At 35.9% G+C, this 20,635-nt stretch overlaps 1 protein-coding gene across 1 annotated transcript in view; it reads right to left on the bottom strand.

Annotated features, from left to right (window-relative positions):
• Positions 1–20,635, bottom strand: part of spon1b (spondin 1b) — a 78,144-nt gene that overhangs the window by 40,520 nt on the left and 16,989 nt on the right. Inside the window, exons 3-6 of the mRNA XM_055034303.1 lie at positions 18,719–18,852; positions 10,349–10,422; positions 8,224–8,346; positions 7,516–7,664 (exon numbers count right to left, since the gene is read on the bottom strand). Coding sequence (XP_054890278.1) covers positions 7,516–7,664; positions 8,224–8,346; positions 10,349–10,422; positions 18,719–18,852 — 480 coding nt within the window. The remainder of the gene's footprint in view (positions 1–7,515; positions 7,665–8,223; positions 8,347–10,348; positions 10,423–18,718; positions 18,853–20,635) is intronic.

Genomic DNA, 20,635 nt, shown 5'->3' with positions numbered 1-20,635 from the left:
GGGAAAAAAGTGATTATTTTTGAGATTTGAAGTTTATATATTATGCATTTTTAAATTTAAAAAATGTATAAGTATCTGATTTAAAAAATATGACGACGCAAGGAGTTCGTGTTGGAGCATCAAAACGCTATTGACATTTGTATGACAATTCATCAGCATACAATGAAACTGAATGAATGGCAATTTTAAAATAAAAATAAAACAGTTAGCTTCAGTTTGTAAATGTATCTGGAGCTCTGACAGGTTATTACTTTCTGTCAGTCAGGAGAGAGAACATGTCCCAGTGCCCTGATCTCAGAAGTAATTACAGTGTTGTCAAGATCCAATTTTCTTTATTATTTTTAAAAATAGCTTTAAAAATAATGTCAAATGAAACAAACTCTAAAACAAAACAAAAAACGTGATTTGATATAAATTTAGGATAAATTGCATGACATTTAAGCTGCTTATTGAACAACTACTGCCTATTAAAACTGCTAAATGAAACTGGGTATTTACTCAAATCATCTCGTTCTAAAAGTATGTGGTTTCTTATTTGGGTCTGGTTTGTACAGCACAGTTTGAATAAGTCTACAATACATACAGCACAGAGAAAACTATCAGAGAATCCATGAGGTTTTAATAGTTGTATGATAATGGAGAAGAAGTTTTCCATGAAATCCTCCCAGGTTGAAATTTGTTTTATAACCTTGTTCAGCTGTAAAAGATTCTGCAATGTTTGTTTGTGTTCTTTTTTTCCCCATAGCATGTTGTTACCACCACTATATTTTACCATAATATATGTTCAGGGTGATGTGAACAGTCAGCTTTCCTCCACAAAATGTGTTGAGTGTGGGCCAAAAGGTTTTGTCACCTCTTTCATATTTGTTACCCCCTCTACATGATCTATGGCAAATTTCAAGCCTTCCTTTTTTGTAGCAGATCATAGTCATTGCATTTCATAAATAAGCAGTACTTTGTGCTTTTCCACATTTTCAAATCTAAATAAAACACATTCAAGTTTTTTGGTCACAATGTGACAAAGTGTGAAAAAGTTCAAAGTTTATGAATATATTTGCAAGGTAGTGTCTGAACAATTGTTTTCCCAAATTAACAGAGTTTTTCTGCCGTGGCATTTTGAAAAGAACCACAAAGACAGTTCCCTCCACTGTGTCTGGACACCGTGACAGCTTGACGAAGCTCCCCAGAAAGCAGTGACTGTTTGTGAGCATTCACACTGACAATGATACAGTGCACTCCACGTCATTGCTTCCTTACCTCTCAGCCTGACAGATGTCAGCCACTGGATAAGAACGGGCAGAAGACTTTTCAGCAACGTGCATTGCCTCACTTTCTACAGTAGGGAAATCCAGATGTTTGTGGGAATCAGTGAAGATGTGGAGAATGGTCTGTACTTGCATAAAGCTGTATGTTTTTGTTTATATGCCTATCCACATCTCTCCTGGAGTGTTCATGTAACATGTTTGGAGTAGAAAAAAGACAGAAGAGCTGTTCTTTCAGTTCTAAACTTCCACTCTGACTTTTCTCAGTCTTCTCCTATCTCATATGTCGAACAGCCGTTCAGCAATGAAGTGTTTCAGAAAACGTTACGAAGGTTCTAAAACACAAAGAGAAGTGAAACAACATGATGGACTGCAAGCATTGCTGTGTTCAAAGAGAATTAAATGATCGCAAAGGAAAAGAAATTATGAAGCAAGGGAGAGAATAAAATGTGAGGTCTAAACGGCACAAATACAGAGTGATAGCTGGCGGTTTTAGTCAGAAGAAAATCTAAATTATAAAAGAACCCATAAAATCTGTAGCTCCATCAGAACCAATATGTGATTCTTGGATACATCCAGAAATTGCTTGATATATCCAACCTCTATGATACAGTACATCTATGATCTAGAGGCTTGTGTTACTGCTCACCATGATGTGGCTCAGTCTAATAGTTCATGCTTAAGAGTCAAATAAACTCCTAGATGAAAAATTGTGTATCACAAAATGCGTGGAAAATATTTGACAGATTTACTGGTTTATTAAAATATTTTAACAGAACACCCCAGTTTGTGGACGGTCTCTGCTCCGCATGGCTTTTTTGGGGGGAAATATTCAAATGTGAATATTGTTATTGTTAACAATTGTTAAAAAATTTCATAGATTCTCTAAACATTGCTAGGAAAAGAAGTATCCAACAGAAAATGCTTCACTTCATTTATTTGGGCTTTAAAATTCTGCTTTAAATCTCTGTATAACATTTACTGTATGCTGTTAAGTAAGGGAGAAAGTGAAGAAAATAAAAGTGAAGGCAATTTTAAATCAACAGATTATTTCATTATATCAAGATATAATGCAAAAACAGGGACGATTATAGTAAAGATTCCAAACACATCACGTTAAAGATGATGTGTTTGGTTCATTCATAAAACAAATGTTAACATGTCATAAAAATAGCAAAAGTAACTTGAAATAGGCAGCACACAGCTCACCCTCTTGCCTTGGCTATACTTCTCCAGGCTTTGAGAAGGTCACTGTGACATGCATCACATTTCTAACAGTTAAGCTCTTTGTCCAGCTTTGAGAATTTGAAATGGTAAAGGTTTCTTTCTGTGCAAAGAAAATATCACCTGTGGCTTCCCCAGAGGAACCTCACAGATGCCTGCCCAGGATAAAAAGAAATGATCAGCTCTGTGTCTTAGGGCAAAGTTTGCAGAGAAACTGTGTCCACCTATCTTTACACTCCTGCCTCCTTTGTCTCATTTCAAAAGACCTCTTCCTTCACTGCTAAAAGCTCAGCTAGTTTTTTAAAAAACATGTTGAACCTCAGCACAAAGGAACTGCACATCAAATGTCACCTCCTAACAGCTGTAGCCGTGGCAGGCGGCGCCCTGAAGGACCTTCTGAATGAAGCTTCCAGAAAAGTAGAAGAATGCAGTTGGAAAATCCTTTCAGAGGTGAGCAAAAGTGCATTAAGGCAAATCTTATCAGATAGGCCTTAAGATTTGGGTGGTCAAAATCACCACAGAGAGAGAAAATTGTAAATTACGATAAAGTGACCAGGACCGTAATCACAGTTCTACGTTTTTAACAGTGACACACATAGTTGTTGCAAGGAGCTCTTGACATTTTGCTGTCCAATCTTCATGTGATCACACTGTGGCTGCAGAGCGTGTGGCATTTCTCTGAGAGCAATAATAAGGTGGTAACAGATTGTCCTTTTGGTTCCGCTGGTGTGCTGTGGCATTAAAAAGGTTGCAGATTTATTCCTAGGCCAGCAGCACTTCACATTTTGCAATCAATAATTAGAGGCGATCAGTAAATCTGTTCCTTGAGAAGTGATATTAAAAGCGTAGTTCAAAATCTAATTTACTACTCTGCTCTTAATCTGTGGACATCAGTACCTTGGTTTCAATTTCAATCTTTTGTAGCATAGAGCAGTTTGTCTTACATACTACAAACATAGCATTATGATCACAGACATGTAATGTGACAAACACTTGTAAAGTGTTCACCTCCTTATTGTTTAATGTCGTCCTGTATGTTTCTATTTTCTGTGCACTTTGGTTTAGGCTCTTATTTTAATGTTAGTCAATTCTCTCTTTGATTATAGCTTCCCTTGATTTTCTCATTGGTCATTTCTAGTTTCTTTTGTTAAGCTTACTGATTCTATGTCCTGTTCTCCAAGTGTCATTTTTGTAATTGTCTTTGCTTAATTATTAAACCGTCTCAATATATTTTTCCACCTCCAGTCTGCCTGCATCCGGGTTCTCCAACACCGAATTATGACAAAGTTTCACTTTTTGAACTGAATTACTGAATAAGGATACTAATTCAGCAATATTTTTTTGTTGAGATGCTTTGAATGAGACTTAATATGACCTAGATGCAGAATTTCCACCTTAAAACATTAGTAAACTTACTAAAGGATTTGAAGGATACTTGCACATTTGATTTGTTACTGCACGCCTCTAAGTCTGATTTGATTGAAGAACCGCATGCACTGCAGCACAACTGCAGTGCATTCCTGGCTCCAATCATAAGACTGGAGCCAGGAAAATGGACTTAATCACACAAGTTTTACACGTCTCTGCATGATGAATTGTTTTTATTGAGCCTTGATGCTCAGATGCTTAGCAAAGAGTGTTTGATGAGGAGGCGTATTAGCCAAGCTCAACTTAAGGCAACAATCCAAAGGAGAATCATTTAAATCATGGCTGCTGAGTAATGATGCAAATACAAATTTTCCATTCGATTCTCTCAAGGTTTACATTTGTGAAATGGGGCAAGCTGTTATGTCAACATCATATTCAGCTGCTAAATATTTGCTTCCAGACAACACCTGTGTGCAATTTCTCACAGGTAATTCATTTGCGCGAACAGACTTTCTAATATAACGTCCTCCTGCTGCGTGCAGTGCTGCCTGAGGAAGCGCTTTTCTGGAAGAGAACTTCTGGCTTTGTGTTCACATCATTACAGTGAAAGCGCTCAGGTCTTGTCATTCTTTAGCACCTGTGTGTCTGCTCATGTCTGTCTGCGAGCCTCCTGGTGTTGTTGCAGGCTTAGCCCTCTTAGTTACAGGAGTGCCGGTCAGCACTCGGCTGGAGATGTGGGTCTTAAGGCTTTGTCCACAATTCACCACAGCTGATTGCTCTTCTGGATGGTTGGGATTCTCTGCTAAGACTGGAATTACTGACCCATGTCGGCTTTCCACCTTCACAGCAGACTTTTCAATGTGTACCCAGCTGGAACGCCAAAAACTCAGAGAATTGAAAAAGTGTATTTCTGTATGTGAACAGCTTTTGACTATTGTCTTGTTTTCAATGTTTACTAAAAATCCCCTCAACTCTCTTACTTCTAAAAGCATTGTGAGAGTCTTCCTTCTAAGTAGTGTAATTATTAGTTTTCATTGTTAGATCCTCATTTTTAAATTGCTTTCCTTTCGATTTGAATACAGATCAACAGAGGCAAGTACGGTTTCAGTTTTAAGCTATTATACATTTTAAAAGTTTTCTGTCCAAGAGTTGCTTTTCATGACAAAAAAAAATAATCAACTACTTCACCAATTATGACATAATCGAGGTAACTGAGAGTTAAATAATCTATATGATTATTTACATATTAGCTGGATGTTTATTTACACTCAAACTTTGAGGGGTGACATCCTGTAACTTTTAGATATTTTGCTTTTAAATACACTTGACTCAGTTACTATGGTCATTAGAAGCCCAAAGTTATGCATTAATCAATTGAACAAAAATTATTTATACTCCTTTCAATGATTCATGGCAATATCTTTTTTAAGTATTACCACAATAATACCCTTTATATAATCACTGACTGAGTTTTTGCACCTCTCTGCTGGTATTTGGTGATTATATCTTTGGTAATGAGCTTCAAATCTCTGTGGATGGATGGCCTCATTCCCATCATCTTGATATTTAGCTTCCTTTTTTATGAATTTTCAAAATTACTTTAAAACTGGATCTTGCAGATGATATGAATAAATCTGGACTCATGCTAAGTTTCATCTCCATAGAGAAAGGCCCTGTTTCTAATTTGAAATCACTTTGTTTTATAGTCTTAGTTTTTTGTTTTTGTTTGTTTACAGGAACTGGAATTTATTGCACAAACCAAAATAGATGTGTCCCTTTGTAAAGATCATTCTGCTGCTGTAACTTCACATGCACAATCACTGAAGCTGAACTGCTCCTTCCAACTCGACAGCCAGCATCCCACTCTATAGAGCACAATGAAGCCATCAAATGTTTTCAGTGAAACAGGCTGAAGTTTTCATTGTCTTCTGGTAGTTTTTAGCTCATGAGAAAGACCAAACCAGCCAAGAGAGGGGTTAGGGCTTTCTGTCAGCATAAAATGTCTCCACACAGCAGTCCAAACCTGAACTGACAGGCACACACCTCACCGACACTCCTGTAACAACTCACTATTGTTCCCATCTGAAATGTCCAGCCCACACCTTTCAGAGCCAGGAGAAAAAGGAGCATGTGTGGCAATCCATCGACGTCCACATCAAACTGAGATATATCTGCAGTGCATATTAATTGGAACTAATTTATTATCTTACTTTTTGTATTTATTAGCATCATTTTACTTAATCCTAAAGTTTTAATTCATGGATTAAAAACAGTTTAAATGGCAAAAATGGTGAGGCTTGTCTGTAAAATGTGAACACGACAACTACATTGATTGACTGCAGGTCTGTTCGGTGCTGTTCTGTGTGTGAGTGAAAAGAACCTCATACAATGTCCTTTTGTATTCAGTAAAAGGTTTCTAAATGCAGTCCATTACTGTCATCATTTGCCATCAACAATCATTTCCACCATTTTGCTCTGTTCCTATTTTGAAAACCATCATAACAGCTTTGTGAAAGCAATTCTTTTTTCTAAAGGTAGTAGGTAAACGTGCTGATCTGAAATCCAATCAAACATAATATTTTGAAAGAAAGCACAAATATAGAATTTAGGAGAACCAAGATGAACTTTAGCTAACAGTTTAATTCAAAGGCACCCTAAAAGCGCCGCTAACATAAAACTCAGATTCAAAACAGGAAGAAACAAGCAAGGAAACACAGTGTTTGAATAACAAGAAAAATTAACAGAAATCAAAGAAACCATGCAACATTTATACCCAGGAATAAAAAATATAGTTGATCTTTTGTGGTTTGATCATCTAAGTGAATGTCTTCCCAATGATTCTGTAGGCCATAGCAACATTATGAAAAATATTTTCTTTCCTGGTGAGGAATATTGTAAGCTTTATGTTTTTACTATCGCTGGCAGCCACAATTATCAAAATGAATTTATAACACAATCTGATACATGATAACAACAATTACAAATAAAACCTACCTCCATGCAACCAAAGCCATTAAAAATTGGATCATTACTTATATTCTAAATGTAATTTAATGATACCACATTACATTGCCAAGCAGGTTTTCAGTATTCTTACATCAAAAAAATAAAGATTGCTGCTCTTTTCAACAGAACTGATGGCTATGTGTTGGCAATGTACCAAAATTGTTAATTAAAAGACTAACATTTCACACCCCATCTTCAATACCAATATGAAGGTTTTATAGTAATGCCAAAATATAATGTTTTATTTTTTTTTACCAATTTTCTGTCTGCCTGTGTGTGGAGCATTCAAAAATGTTAGACTATTACTGTGTTGACCCATAAAAAAAAACTCTTTCCGATACATTGTTTCACTTCTGAAGACAAAATAGTTTTTCTCTAACCTTTTAGTTGTAAACCAAAAGCACGACTGTCTTTTTTAACATTAAAAAACATTATTAAAAAAAATACACAGAAAACTTAAAAGTAAAAAGTGAGAATGATAATGATTGGCCCTACATTTTTAAAAAGAAAAGTCCTTATCTTATGGAAAAAGATCTTAGTCAAATTTTGTTCTCAGGGGAAAAAAAACTGAAGATATTATTCAGTCATAAGTTCAGTAAAAGTATAAAAACCTAAGAAGTGGAAGGTTGCCGTTTTAAATGAATGCCATTCTTACCTTCTGTCGAATCTCTTCTTCCATCTTGATGGGGGAGCCGAGTTCAGCCACCTGTCGAACTCCCTCGCTAGCATAGCCGCCGTACTCCCACAGCACATAACTCCTGGTGTGGGACGCACCAATCAGGGCAGACCAGTGGTTGGCACGTCCTAAAGGAGATGGGAACTTTAGCACTGAAATAACTAATTTGTGAAAGATGTTAGATAATAATTCTTCTCTGTCAGCAGCTTAGAAACCAAAGGGGAAAAAAAACACTCTATGACTAAAAGACTAATTATGATAAGTCATAGTTTTACCTAAAAGTACAGGCATACTTAAATGATACAAATTTAACATCCAACCTAAGCAAATCTTAAACATTGAGCTGTTTTCCCAAAGAACTTTCCTATGTTCAAGTCTGTCCGATTTTTACTCTTTGAATCTTTGTCTGATACATTGTTTCACTTGTTTCAATCAGTTGAAGACACTTGAGTGAAATAAAGTTCTTATGTGAGACTAACTAATAGTGAATGTCATTAGAATATTGCATAATGGTTAATGTCAAAGGAAATTCTGATTCTTCAGGCCATTTGAATTGCCTTTTAATTCCAGGATAACAAAAACCCAAAACGTATGAAATCTTCACTGTGAGGAACAAACTAATAGCTGAAAACTAATCAGACACCGAATGTATGTCAGTGTTGGGCCAGTAATGCTATAATTACTCACTTGGATAATCTCTTGGATGTACTTTTTCTGACCAGTTGCCATAGAAGGTAAGTCTATATTTAGCAGTTCCACAAGCACAGCATTCGATTGCAGGTACTTCAGTGACTTCACCGGGAACACGCTCTGCAGGGAGACAGGATGTGAAAGATACAAAACACAAAAACTCAAACAATACAATAATTCCTCAGACTAGTCACCTAAATAATATCATGATGAAAATGATAATATTTTCCAAATGATTAAGGTAACATGTCTGTAGGTTTTGAATCATTTGTGACCTCATTCTTTTCAGCTTCAGTGCAAGCCAAAGGAACAATGTCAACACAAAATTTAAGCTCTACAAATTCTCAATGGGGGAACATAGGCTGTTCTTTAAATAACAGTGCAGTTTTTTTAATATGATGGGTTCAGTCAGCACCACACTGCAGAGAAAATTAAGCAATCCTCCTGAGTTAGCTTTTATTCTAGTATTATAATCTCATATTTTTAACCAGGAAACATAAGATAATGGATGGATAGATGTGCTGAAACCTAAAAGTCGGAAAATCACTGCAATTAGAAAAAAGTGCATTGTTTAATCTAGTCCACATGAATAGTCAGACCAAATGTCCCTGTAAAATGCATAATATTGTCCCTTCATACAAACTTTCAATGGAAAACTCACTGACTTTTGTCTGATTTACATGATTTCTGTCTGCTAAATAGATATAGTGCACTTAAGTACAACCCCCTACTCAAACAAAACTTTTTCAAAGTTATTAGGGTGTACAATCCTCATAAACCATTACTTGGGTTAATTTAAAGGATGATTGATAGCAATAAGAGGCAGTAAGAATCTAGCAAGCAGGAAAAGAAAAGAAATGACACATAGACTCATAAATATTCTAAATTTGCCCTGGACCAGTGTTGCTGAAAGATAGGTCAAGATGATAGTTTGAATATTTATGAATCACCCAATTATTTAGTGGAAATTTCCTCTTGACATCTAAGTCGCAGAAAGGCGAGTCAAACTTTAAGCACCTAACTTATGTCAGAAAATGGAAACAGGGTGGCTTGATTGACTTGCATAATAGCATGGAAAATTAGATTTTAGTGTGTAGTGAAAAGCTTTATGAAGACAGGAGTCCTCTGAGATTTAGCATGATAAAATCATTCAACCAGATACGGCTTTCATAGAACAATGAATGTTTGCGTTTGAGCGGACAGACCCCTGTGAGTGTACCATTTTACCAGACTGTGGTGATGATTTTAAGAGATTTTAAAAATGGTGACGCATTCTTTTTGGCAGAAGTACAATCAACATAAAACCTCAGACATTGCCCTGGGGATCTTACAGTTTGACCACGACATCCGCCTCATACTTCCTGAGAGTTTTTTCATACGACTGTGGGAGGGTTAAACAATTTGTGTCCAGGAGGTGTATGGTCTGCAAAGATGCTGGCTGCCTTTTTTCTTTCACTAGACCTGTACATGTCCTTTATGTAGAGGGACTTGTTTTCATGCCGTATGTGGGCTACAAGCATTGAACCATGACTGAAAGGAGAAATCTGGAGATCTCAGAGTGAGCACCAGATTCACTGTCAATCTGGTGATCACTGTGAAGAATGTCTCATTATTATCATTCTTGATAATAATCTGAAGATGCAAGGCAGTTATTGCGAGTCCACAGCTGCAAATGGAAAGCAAGTAAAGCTTATGGAATCCATCCATCCATATACTAAACACCATCTGTTGTATCTCTCTCCCTATATATATATATCTATATATCTATCTATCTATATATATATAGATAGATATATAGATATATATATATATATAAATTACAGCCAATAATTAATTGGTCTTGATGTTTTAGAATGTGAGGATTACTAGTGTTCTTACAAATATCTGATGCGAATATTATGTAAATAGAGATTTCTTTTTTGTATATTTATAGAGAAAATTTATAAATTTTCTCCCATGTAGTTTTTGAAACATGATTAGGTAGGTGTGAGGTTATCTGAACCAGAGTACAGGGAAGATACTACATTCAAAGAAGTCTACAATAGCTGCATGATGACAAGTCTAGGTTGTAAAATAAGCTGCAAAAGACCTAGTGAAAGAGAAGATGGGCAGCTGTCATTACCTTTCTCACACAGTCGAATGGTGAGAGAGCCTTGATCCTGGAAAAAGATGACTCTTTTCTGCACAATACTGGCCCTGCAGACACATATAGAGAACAAGTTTGGAAGAAATGTAGAGTTAGGATAAAGATGAAAAAGAAAATGGAGAAAAGTTGGATCATCATAGGAGTGCAAAAGCTGGATGAAATTGAGATTTTTTAGAGTTTCTTTTCTACGTCTGATCCATGAAATCCTCCTCAAGACGGGAAGGTAATGGCTTGTCTGAGGTTTCATAATGGACACTGAGTACACATTTTTTCACAGGAAAAACACATTCTCCAATTCTCACATCGCAATCATCCTGCCGCAACAGCAGCTATCATACACACAGATACGAAGAAGAGGGAGAAAAGACAGGGAGTTACATTAAGAAGAGAATATAGATCTGTGCAATTGTAGACAAAACCAGGCTGTAATTGATGAGTTAATCTTGACTGAAAATTAAACTGCCCCATCTAAAATTGATTGTTTTTTACCAATGCTTTTACATTGTTTTCTGAAATGCTATAATGGAAGACAAAGACAGTTCATCTGCTTTGTTTTCTACCTCTTCTACTGATATTCTGAAAACAAAGGCAGTAACAAATAATGAGAGGAGCACAAAGGTGGGGTGCCTTACAAAACTTTCCAGACAAACCAGCCAAATGTTCTTGCAGTAAATAATACAGTCTGTTGCAATTTCTTCAATCCCAATACTACCCCCAAATAACCCAGTAAATGGTTCTAAAAGTCATCATGCTTTTCTGGCAAGGTAACAAACAGACAGACAACTAAAATTCAGGAAAGACTGAAAAAATAAGCCAAAAAAATATTATCCTTGTAACAAACCTCAACTGTTTAAGAGCATTATTCCATCAAAACGTGAAATTATTTGAAAAACCCAAACTGACACTGTAAGCAAGTAGAACTATATTTCTTTATTTCAGAAAAGAAATAAATAGCTGTAGTATTCTTTTTATAAAAGTAGTGTTCCCCACATACAATAGAGAGAAATAAAACTGCCTCAAAGTGAGCTGAACAACCCTGGCAATGAAGACAGAGCAAGGCGTGCCAACTTTAGGTAGGAGTTATCGGTTATATTGCTTCTATAAATCTTACGTGGGCTGAATGGTGCAGCATACTCTGCAACATGGGGTGACTGCTTGGGCATGAAATTGGAGAACAAAAGTGAAATATAATGACTATTACTGAGCCTGATCATTTTTGATAAAATTTTCTAGTCGGTATAGAAAAAAATTGCTGGAAGTTTGCATTATTCACTAAGTCAGCGGAAGTAAGCATCTTTGCGTACACTAGCACCTGCTCTCCTTTCTACTAGACATCTATGTTAAAATTTGGTTGTTTTTAAATAATTTGATTAGATTTGTTTGTCAGTAAGCAGCCACTGCTAGTAAATCAAGGCAAATTGTTTTAGAGGTGTGCAGAAAACTCGGTTGCTGCATCTTGTAGGCACAAATAGGTAAAACTTCATGTAAAATTATATTCATGGTGTTTTAGCCCATTTCTTTAAATAATAGTTAAACTATGAATCTTTTTTGTTCATCTGCAATGTTTTGATACAGGTTTTGTCAGTTGTGTGTTTGTAAATCTACTCTATGCATCACAGTTTAAATTTATTTTTGTTAGGCATTACTTTTCAGATTTTGTGACTTGAGTATTGTTCTACAACAAATTTAAATCTTCTATTTGTTTTTAAAAGCCATGCCACATTATCATTCCTAGTCTCCTTGCTTCAACTCCTCATATTTCCTTCAGGAAAAGTCAGTCAGTGTTGGAATACATAGCTTTTAATGAATACACTTTGCTATTTCAGTCAAACGAAATGCTAATGTCACCAACCGCTAAGCAGGCTACATGTTGCAAATGGGATATTCATACTTTTTTTATCTGTTGAAGCCTTTACCGCATCAGATCAAACTGTTATCTGACCAAATTTCTCTTCCTAGTGTAAGGAGATGAATTTTGTCACTGACAGGCGAAGGGTCTCCACCCGCCTCCCACTGGCTTCCTCCCGGTAACAGCATCCGAATACTGATGGGAAAAATGAACCAGAGGTCGATGTGAGGTGAAAATGTGATGAACAGACAGCTGTAGGGCAGAGATGGAGAATTCTAAGTATAAACCTGATAACGATCACCAGGACAGCAGAACCTAGATTGGAAAAACAGTCTTCCTCACCATCTTTTCACTCACACGCACGTGTTTTTCTCTCACCGCCCCTCTCTATTTTAGCTCTAGGTGGGAAACACTAGACACCAAAAGACTTTTCAGGACTTTCTTGAGATTAAAGCACTGATTTGAGGTAAACTCATCAGAGCTACAAGAAAGCCTTTTATGACCTGAGGTGGGAAACACACAAATACCCACACAGTCTAATGTTCGTACACACTCTGCACTTTGTCACAGCCTGGGGGGCCTTGCTTAAACAAGAACTTCATGCTTGAAAAAGATTAAAGTCAAAACAAGGCAGGAATATAAAAGAGCTTAGGGCTGAAAATACTCATCATAGCATGTGTCAGATGAAATGGGATGAAGACTTCAAGACAGGAAAGGGAAGGAAATTGGGTGAGTGAGTCATCATTATTGCAAGAATCTGAGAATATTTAATCAAGTTGTTTATGTTTTCTGTTCTAATACAAGCAGAACTTTCAAGTATAAACCAGTTGTTTGTTTTTCTTTTTGCTCTACACCAAACTCTATGTGCTTTAGGATTTAAAATGCTATAATCTATATTAGGTATGGTCATTTAGGCCAAGGACGGTATATCTATTATCTCAAGTTACTTGCCTGAGATCCTAACAAATATTTTTCTTCAAGTAAGATTTTTACTGCACAGACTATTCTGAATTGATAACTTTTGTAAACGTGTAACTATAGATTATTTTGAGTTTATTTCAACAACTGTAACATTTTCTAAAAATGTTGGATTGTTACTGATGTTCAAAGTGTTTCTTCCTTGATACTTTTTAAATTCAATCTTATTTGTCCTCAATCCCTGCTAGATTAAAAAGTAAATAAATAAACATCTGTATACCAAACATCACTGAACAGACTGGAGCAAAGCTTCATATTTTATCAGTATTTAAATCTCCATCTCTTGGAAATTATGTCTCAACAGAAAAAAATATGAAGGATAAGTAAGTTAAAAAGATAAATATGTTATGAAAAGGGGGTGGAGAATCAGCACTTTGTGGAGGTTTTACAGCTGCAGTTTCCCGCTGCCTGAGGCAACATTTCTAGGCAGCTCAACAAGATGAATGACAAGAATTTGACCAGCAGAGGAGGAGAAGGGCAGTCCTGACAGTACACAACCAGCCTCAAGAAGACAAGTTGCTCACTGCATCTTCAAGTTGCTGTTAGTTCAAGTGCCAGGAACAAGAGAGACGAACAAAAATAGCGCATTATGGAGTGTGCTATTTAAAAGATGCTGACATGGCTTGTTTGCCAAGAAACCGATAGCAGTGTTTGTAACAGGTGACTTCTCTCCAGGGTTCAGCTCACAATGTGTAAATTAGAAGGAAAAATGTATCTAAAGAAGCAGCACTAACAAGCCTGTCAAACCACAGAACACAGCAGTACAGCCTGATGTCCAGAACAACAACAAAAATGTTTTATTTCACTTTAACTGTGCCTTAAAAGTAACTTTCTTGTGAAATCTTGAAAGTTTCTTGATTAACAGTTTGCCAAGTTTCACATGTTCTTTTGGACTGTGGCTATTTTTACCATCAGTTTACAGCTTACACAGACTGCGATTAAAAAGTTATAGGACCTATGAAAGGTATTCACTCCACTGAACGCTTTACCCATTTCTTGCATAACAAATCAACCATGAGCAACAAAATCTGGCTTTTTGTCAAAAAGAATGACCTTATATTGTCAAATTGAAAATAGATTTGTATAAAATAATGTCAAATAAAAATATGTAACATAAAATGCATGTATAAATACGTATTCACCCCGTTTAAAGTGACTGACCGAATTCAAAAAACGGTCTAGTCAATTGTAATTTCTCAATGAGTGGATCGGAGATCATCTTAAATGCATCTCAAGCGACTGTAATGTAAAGACATCTGAGTCTGGGAGGTCAGCTCACTGATTAATCAGTATTCCTAGCTTATAGCATGAAGACTAGGAGAGCACTACAAACAAAACATAGAATAGGTTACTGAAAAGTATAAGCGAACGGATGGAAACAGAAAATCTCTGAGGCAATGAAATGGTCAGGCATTCTCACAAACTGAGTGACAAAGAGACAAATGACAGAGGACTCCAGGACACCTGTGACTACGCTGGAGGAGTTACAAGATTCAGCAGCTGTGACCTGGCAAACAACAATTCAAAAATGTTATCCTAGAAGTGATTTAAAGTTCATTTAAACAAATCTGTGAGTATAACGCTACTATAATACTTCTATGTAGTGTAAAGCTCTTTGGGGTCTTCTGGACGTGATGGAGTGCTGTACAAATACATTTACTATTACCATTTACTTCTACGAAAACTATAGCAATTTACAACAAACTCCTTTTATTTTTTATGTTCCACTGTTTTTCATCACTTTACGTCAGCTGTAATTATTCCCAGCACAGTAAAGCTGGGTGAGCTTCCCTGTTTCTCGTCTTTATGTGAGAATAAACAAACTAAACTAAACTGCAAACTTTGAAAGTGAAAAAAAAAAAACAACAACAACAAAAAATGCATCTTATGTAATTCTTGGCAAATCCACATATAGTAAATTTTACAGAAGAAATTACTTCTCCTCCACTATATTTGTTGAAATCTTGGTACAGCCGATCTAATAAAAAAAAAATAAAAAAAACTCCAGTCTTTATGGTATTATAGCGTCTTCTGGTGGTTTGAGACAGCACATTTTTTTCTAGTTATTAGATCTAAACCACAGGAGGGAGAAGAAAAAAACTGATACGAGTCCAAAAGGGCACAAAGACATATGAGAGACCAATTAAAGGAAAATGGAGTCAGAACCAGTTCCAGATAAGTATTTGACATCCTCAAGACTGAACATATTACAAACTGAACATGAACACAACAATGAAATGTTTGGCTCTAAGGATTATTGAATTAAGTGACGTTGACATGAGTTTGCATAAAGAAGTCAGGATTAGTCTTGTGTAGTAAAGTTGATTTTTGATTGTTTTTATCTAACAGACTCATTATCAGTAATGCCTTTCTTCACAAGCACTGCAGTGTTTAAAAGAGTATTTGACTTTTTCTATGTATTCTGGCTTTCCCCCCTCATACTTGCATGTTTAAGATTATCAGACATGTACCAAAAGAACAAAAATGTAGTTTTCCAAATTCCCATTTATCCAAATCAACAAGACCTCATGAAAATTCTTCTTAATCTATTCAGAGGTGAAAATGGTGTGCTTTGGATACAACCCAAGTGTTCTTGACCTTTTGCTCAATACTGATGGTCTGACATTCTCCTGACATTCGAAACTTCTGCTTCGCTTCGTCAGTCCACAGATTATCTTCCCTAAAGTCTTTGGTAAAGATGTTCTTGGCCATTCAGTTTTTACCCTGAAACTCTCCTATGGATGCAATTTTTGGCCATTTTCGTTCTTATTGTTGAATCATGAAGGCTGAGCATAAGAGAGGCAAATGAAGCCTGCTCTGCTTTGTATGTTGTCTGCGATCTTTTTTGATTTCCTGGATCAGTCAGCGCATTGTTTCAGTAATTTTGGTGAGCTGGTCATTCTTGGCAAAGTTCGACACTGTTCCATCTGTTTTCTGTTTTTTTCCATCTGTAGATAATGCCTCTCATTCTGAATCATGGAATCCCTAAAGCCTTAAAAATGACTTTACAGATTTTAGAATTTGGAGTGATGTGTTGTTTTTTTTTTATCTTTTTTTTTTTTTTACCTACTTTATGTTTTTTATTACTTCATTTAAGTATTTTTGTTTTGGATTACATATGTCAGCTTGAATTTGATAGCTTGTTTTCCTTTTTAAAAAAATCATGCATTTACATTTGCAGTTTGTATTTATTCAATTATCTTTATTTGTCATGACAATTTGTTTGATGGTCTGAAATATTTAAGTGCAACTATAGAGGAGGAATTTCAGAAATCTAAACAAGGGCTGATCATTTTCACTCCAGAGTGGCTTGTGAACATAGAGTTGTAGACAGAAACAAAATTAGGCTAACAAGGTAAAATTAAGACTTATAATACAGAGTTTAGATGAGGTAATCCTAAATCTCTATCTTGGACGATTGTGACAGTAATATGAGGTGAATTTGAAATAGCAGATGTTCCACAACACAGGGTCAGATTTATTGAACCAGCAATTACTGGAGATGGCTACATGCCATCTGTCATACAACGGCAGTAGATAAATTAAAAGCAACAGCTGTGCTTGTGCTGTGGAGGGCAAGTTAAAGCTTATCGCTCAATGGAGGAAGAGATGCATGTCAGGGAGTTTATTCCCTTCAGGTAGTCAGACAAGGAGACAGAAATGAACAAGAGAGAAACGTTTTCTTTGCAAGGTTTACCCGTTTATCATTTATATTTCTTATTTGTCAAAAAATGTCTTGAAGGTATGCGCAGTGCTATCATTCCATGTAGTGCACATTTGTTTTATGTTTGTTGGCACATTGCTTGAATGACATCTCATCATGTATTAATAGTAAGTGCTTTCTGTTATCAGACAATGTTACATTTACAGAAGCACAAATTGTAGCTGATGTGCATGAAAATCAGTCCCTCCGGGCTGTTACGTTTCGCTCTTCTGGTTCTGTTCTGTTTTTCTAACGAACCAATTTTTACTCAATGGTAAAACGGCCTGCTGCTGCTGCTTTTAGAAACAAAACATGTTGGAAATAAATGTGTTTATCATAACAGTCCAGAGGCTGTCATGAAGTCTGCTGTACTCAATCAAAATTGACCATAAATCACTTCATCACTCAACCCACTTGGTTTTTGTGTGGCAACACAAATAACTTTTACCACAAACTGTCTTTATTTGTAAACTGGTTTATGTTAAGTATTGTTTTTTTCATTAAACTGAGTAAAATCCTCTAAATGTTCAGAAGTGAGTGCTCCGGTTTCTGAGGTGAAACCGAAACCCTCCTTTCCATCATTTGTTGAACAACGACTCAGATAAAGGGCTAAATATACTAAGGTAAGCCAAAGGGAATACTGGTGACGGGGCATCAGGCAAATGATATGTGGGGATCATTTTGTTCACATTCATCTTTTGGTAGACTCATGTCTGATTTATCCTGACGTGTTGGCAGGTGAAAAATTTCAGTAGACGAAGTGATATTATGAATCATCTTTCAGTTAAGTGCAAAACAGCAAAAATGTTAAAACTTCACTTTAAGTGCGTGACTACTGAGGTTTAAGTTTGTCTAATCTGAAGAGACTATCCCTTCTGAGTATCGGTAGAAATATTTGGGTTTGTCTCACCTGCTGATACTACAATTTGACCCAATGAAGGAAGGAAGGAATAAAATTCAGCGGGAAGGAACCAAAGAATATGTCTCCCACAAAGCAAAGCTCCCTGTAAGTCATCCAACTCTCATTAAAGCAAAATGTCACTTACTAATAGCTGACAGGCAATATGCACACTTCCAGTTAGGCTGAGCAATTTAATTGTCAGGATAAACCTTTAAATAGCTGCATAATGTCATTTATCTGATTAATATTCCCAGACCATCACCAGCAGTAAAAAAAAAAACTAACATTGTTTTCAATGGCGCTCTAAAATGACACGGTACTGAACAGCCATTTAAATCCTCAAGCATGAACACCACTATATTCTGAGAAAAGATTTATTTGGCATTTTAAAGTGTTGATCCGAATGTTTGAGCACCCATTTTAACGATGAGACAGATAATGCATACATACTCTGAAAGTAACGCTGATGCTCAAAGTCACACCTGTTGTAAACAAGAACTTGTACCCAGTAATCATCATCTCCAGGTGTGTTGTGAAGGTCATCCCATTACAAGAGCTAAGGTGCTGTGCTTCTAGACAAAAAACAAAAAACAAAAAAAAAAATAAACACCTGGCGTCATGACTTGACTTTAGCCAGGAGCACCTGCTTGTAAGGTCAAAAGTAACTGGGCCTGGGAAATGGGAACTTCATTTATTAAGATGTTGAAATAATAGTCCCAACACATTTTTTATCTTTTTTAAAAAGCAAACTTAACTTAAAATTTGAAGGAGAAGCAAAAACCACAAACTACATAAAAAATTCAAAACTAAATCCAGTAGTTTTATGATATTGCAACCCTGATATTTAACGGAAAATAGTCAATTCAACATCCATTGTAGCTCTGACAAGAATAATTAGACAAGAATAAAACTTACTTGAGAATGACACATCCAGTACCACTGGGTGGTGCAGTCCACAAGACCTGTATCCTGGTTCTTCTGCGAGGTGTGCTCTCTGTCACCGCAGGAGGACAGTTGGTCATGAACTGGGTGTCGTCATTATCAATGATCTGGCAAAAAATAAATGGTATTATGCAAATATCATATCAGATTTACAGAAGTCACTCTACAAAGATCCAAAACATACACAGTACAGACCAAAAGTTCGGACACACCTTTTCATTCAATGAGTTTCCTTTATTTTCATGACTATTGACATTGTAGATTCATACTGAAGGCATCAGACTATGAATTAACACATGTGAAAATATGTACCAAAAAAAGTGTAAAACAACTGAAAATGACTTATATTGAAGTTTCTTCAAAGTAGCAATCTTTTGCTGTGATTACTGCTTTGCACACACCCTGCATTCTCTTGATGAGCTTCAAGAGGAAGTCACCTGAAATGGTTTTCACTTCACAGGTGTGCCTTGTCAGGTTAATAGGTGGGCTTTCTTGCCTTATACATAGTCATGAAAATAAAGGAAACACACTGAATGAGAAGGCTGTGTCCAAACTTTTGCTCTGTACTTTATTGTCTCCTAAACAGATCAATATATGTTGCTTTGTGCAGAAAAAGCGGATAAAGTTGAAGATTCAACAGCAAAAGTTTAGCTTAACACAGAGTGGGAACTTGGAGCTACAGCAGTGACAAATAGAGGAATTTAGTCACAGCTTGATGAATTATAATGACTCTCACTTTGCTCTTTGACTTTAGTAGAGTAAAAGCAGCTGAAATCATAGCTCGTATTTTGTCTTTAAAGCGAATAATGATTTTCGGCTGATGTGCTTATGCAGCATCTAAATTTTATTAAATATGAGACCCATCTTCATAGTGCTTTAAGAGTGCTTCGTTGGCTTTCTGTAAAATATGAAAATTTGTGAACGAGAACAGCCATTTTGAGAGCTTGAACACATTGAACACAGTGTTTATGAGCAAAGACAACACAAGAGGCCAAGTTGCAAATGTAAAATTATTCCTACATCATGATCCATATATCAATTAAGACTTTATTTCATGAAAATATTTTGTTTATATTAAGACTGGGAACTTTGTTCAAAAGGTTTATCTTCTCAATTACAAATGTGACTCAATTACAAACTAGTTCTTGATAGAACTAGTTCTTGATAGGGGAACTAGATTTGCGCAACATAGTAAACCTTAAAATGTACTTTAAGAAAAAGGTTACAAAGTAATTTTTATTGAATCACTGTTAAATTATGACATTTCTTTCTTTTAACTCATGTAAACAATAGTTGTTGGTTTTTTACTTTATTTTCAAAGTGATGATGAAAGACAGCAGAAATATTAGATGGCTGTCAAACACCATGTCATCTCTGTAATTATTTTTCACATCAGGGAACCACAACATCTTGTATCCTTTGAAGGACAGGAAGTAATAGAGTGTTTGTCAGGGCTTAATAAATATTTATTCTCTGCTGCCAACAATGTTTTTTTGATCGTTACAGCCGGAATAATATCATTTCACAGCATGATAATTAATCTTCACACAATGTTTCTTATCTTTATTTGTTTAAAGGAGGTGGGTTGGTGATCTGACAATTTTTTTTATCTGATAGATGCCATCTTTAATAAAACATAAAACAGGTTGCTATGGGCTGTCATCTACACTTTATTTGCAAGGTTTCAGTTGTCACTGGAAACAAGAGGTAGATGGGAAAATAAAAGAGAGTTCAACAAAGACATGTTTTTCATATATTATCAAGATAAATATATGCGAATGCTTAAGGAGGGTGATGTTGTGGGGGAAATGACAAAAGGTTGATTTCCTTCACCACTTCCTGTGAATGTGGGGATGTTCAGTCATGCAATTTGACCTTAACTTATCAAGT

This window comes from Poeciliopsis prolifica, unplaced genomic scaffold (assembly GCF_027474105.1).
Source record: "Poeciliopsis prolifica strain line A6 unplaced genomic scaffold, Auburn_PproV2 SCAFFOLD001, whole genome shotgun sequence".
In the NCBI taxonomy this organism is placed as follows: domain Eukaryota; kingdom Metazoa; phylum Chordata; class Actinopteri; order Cyprinodontiformes; family Poeciliidae; genus Poeciliopsis; species Poeciliopsis prolifica.
This window is presented reverse-complemented; position numbering and strand designations above follow the sequence as displayed.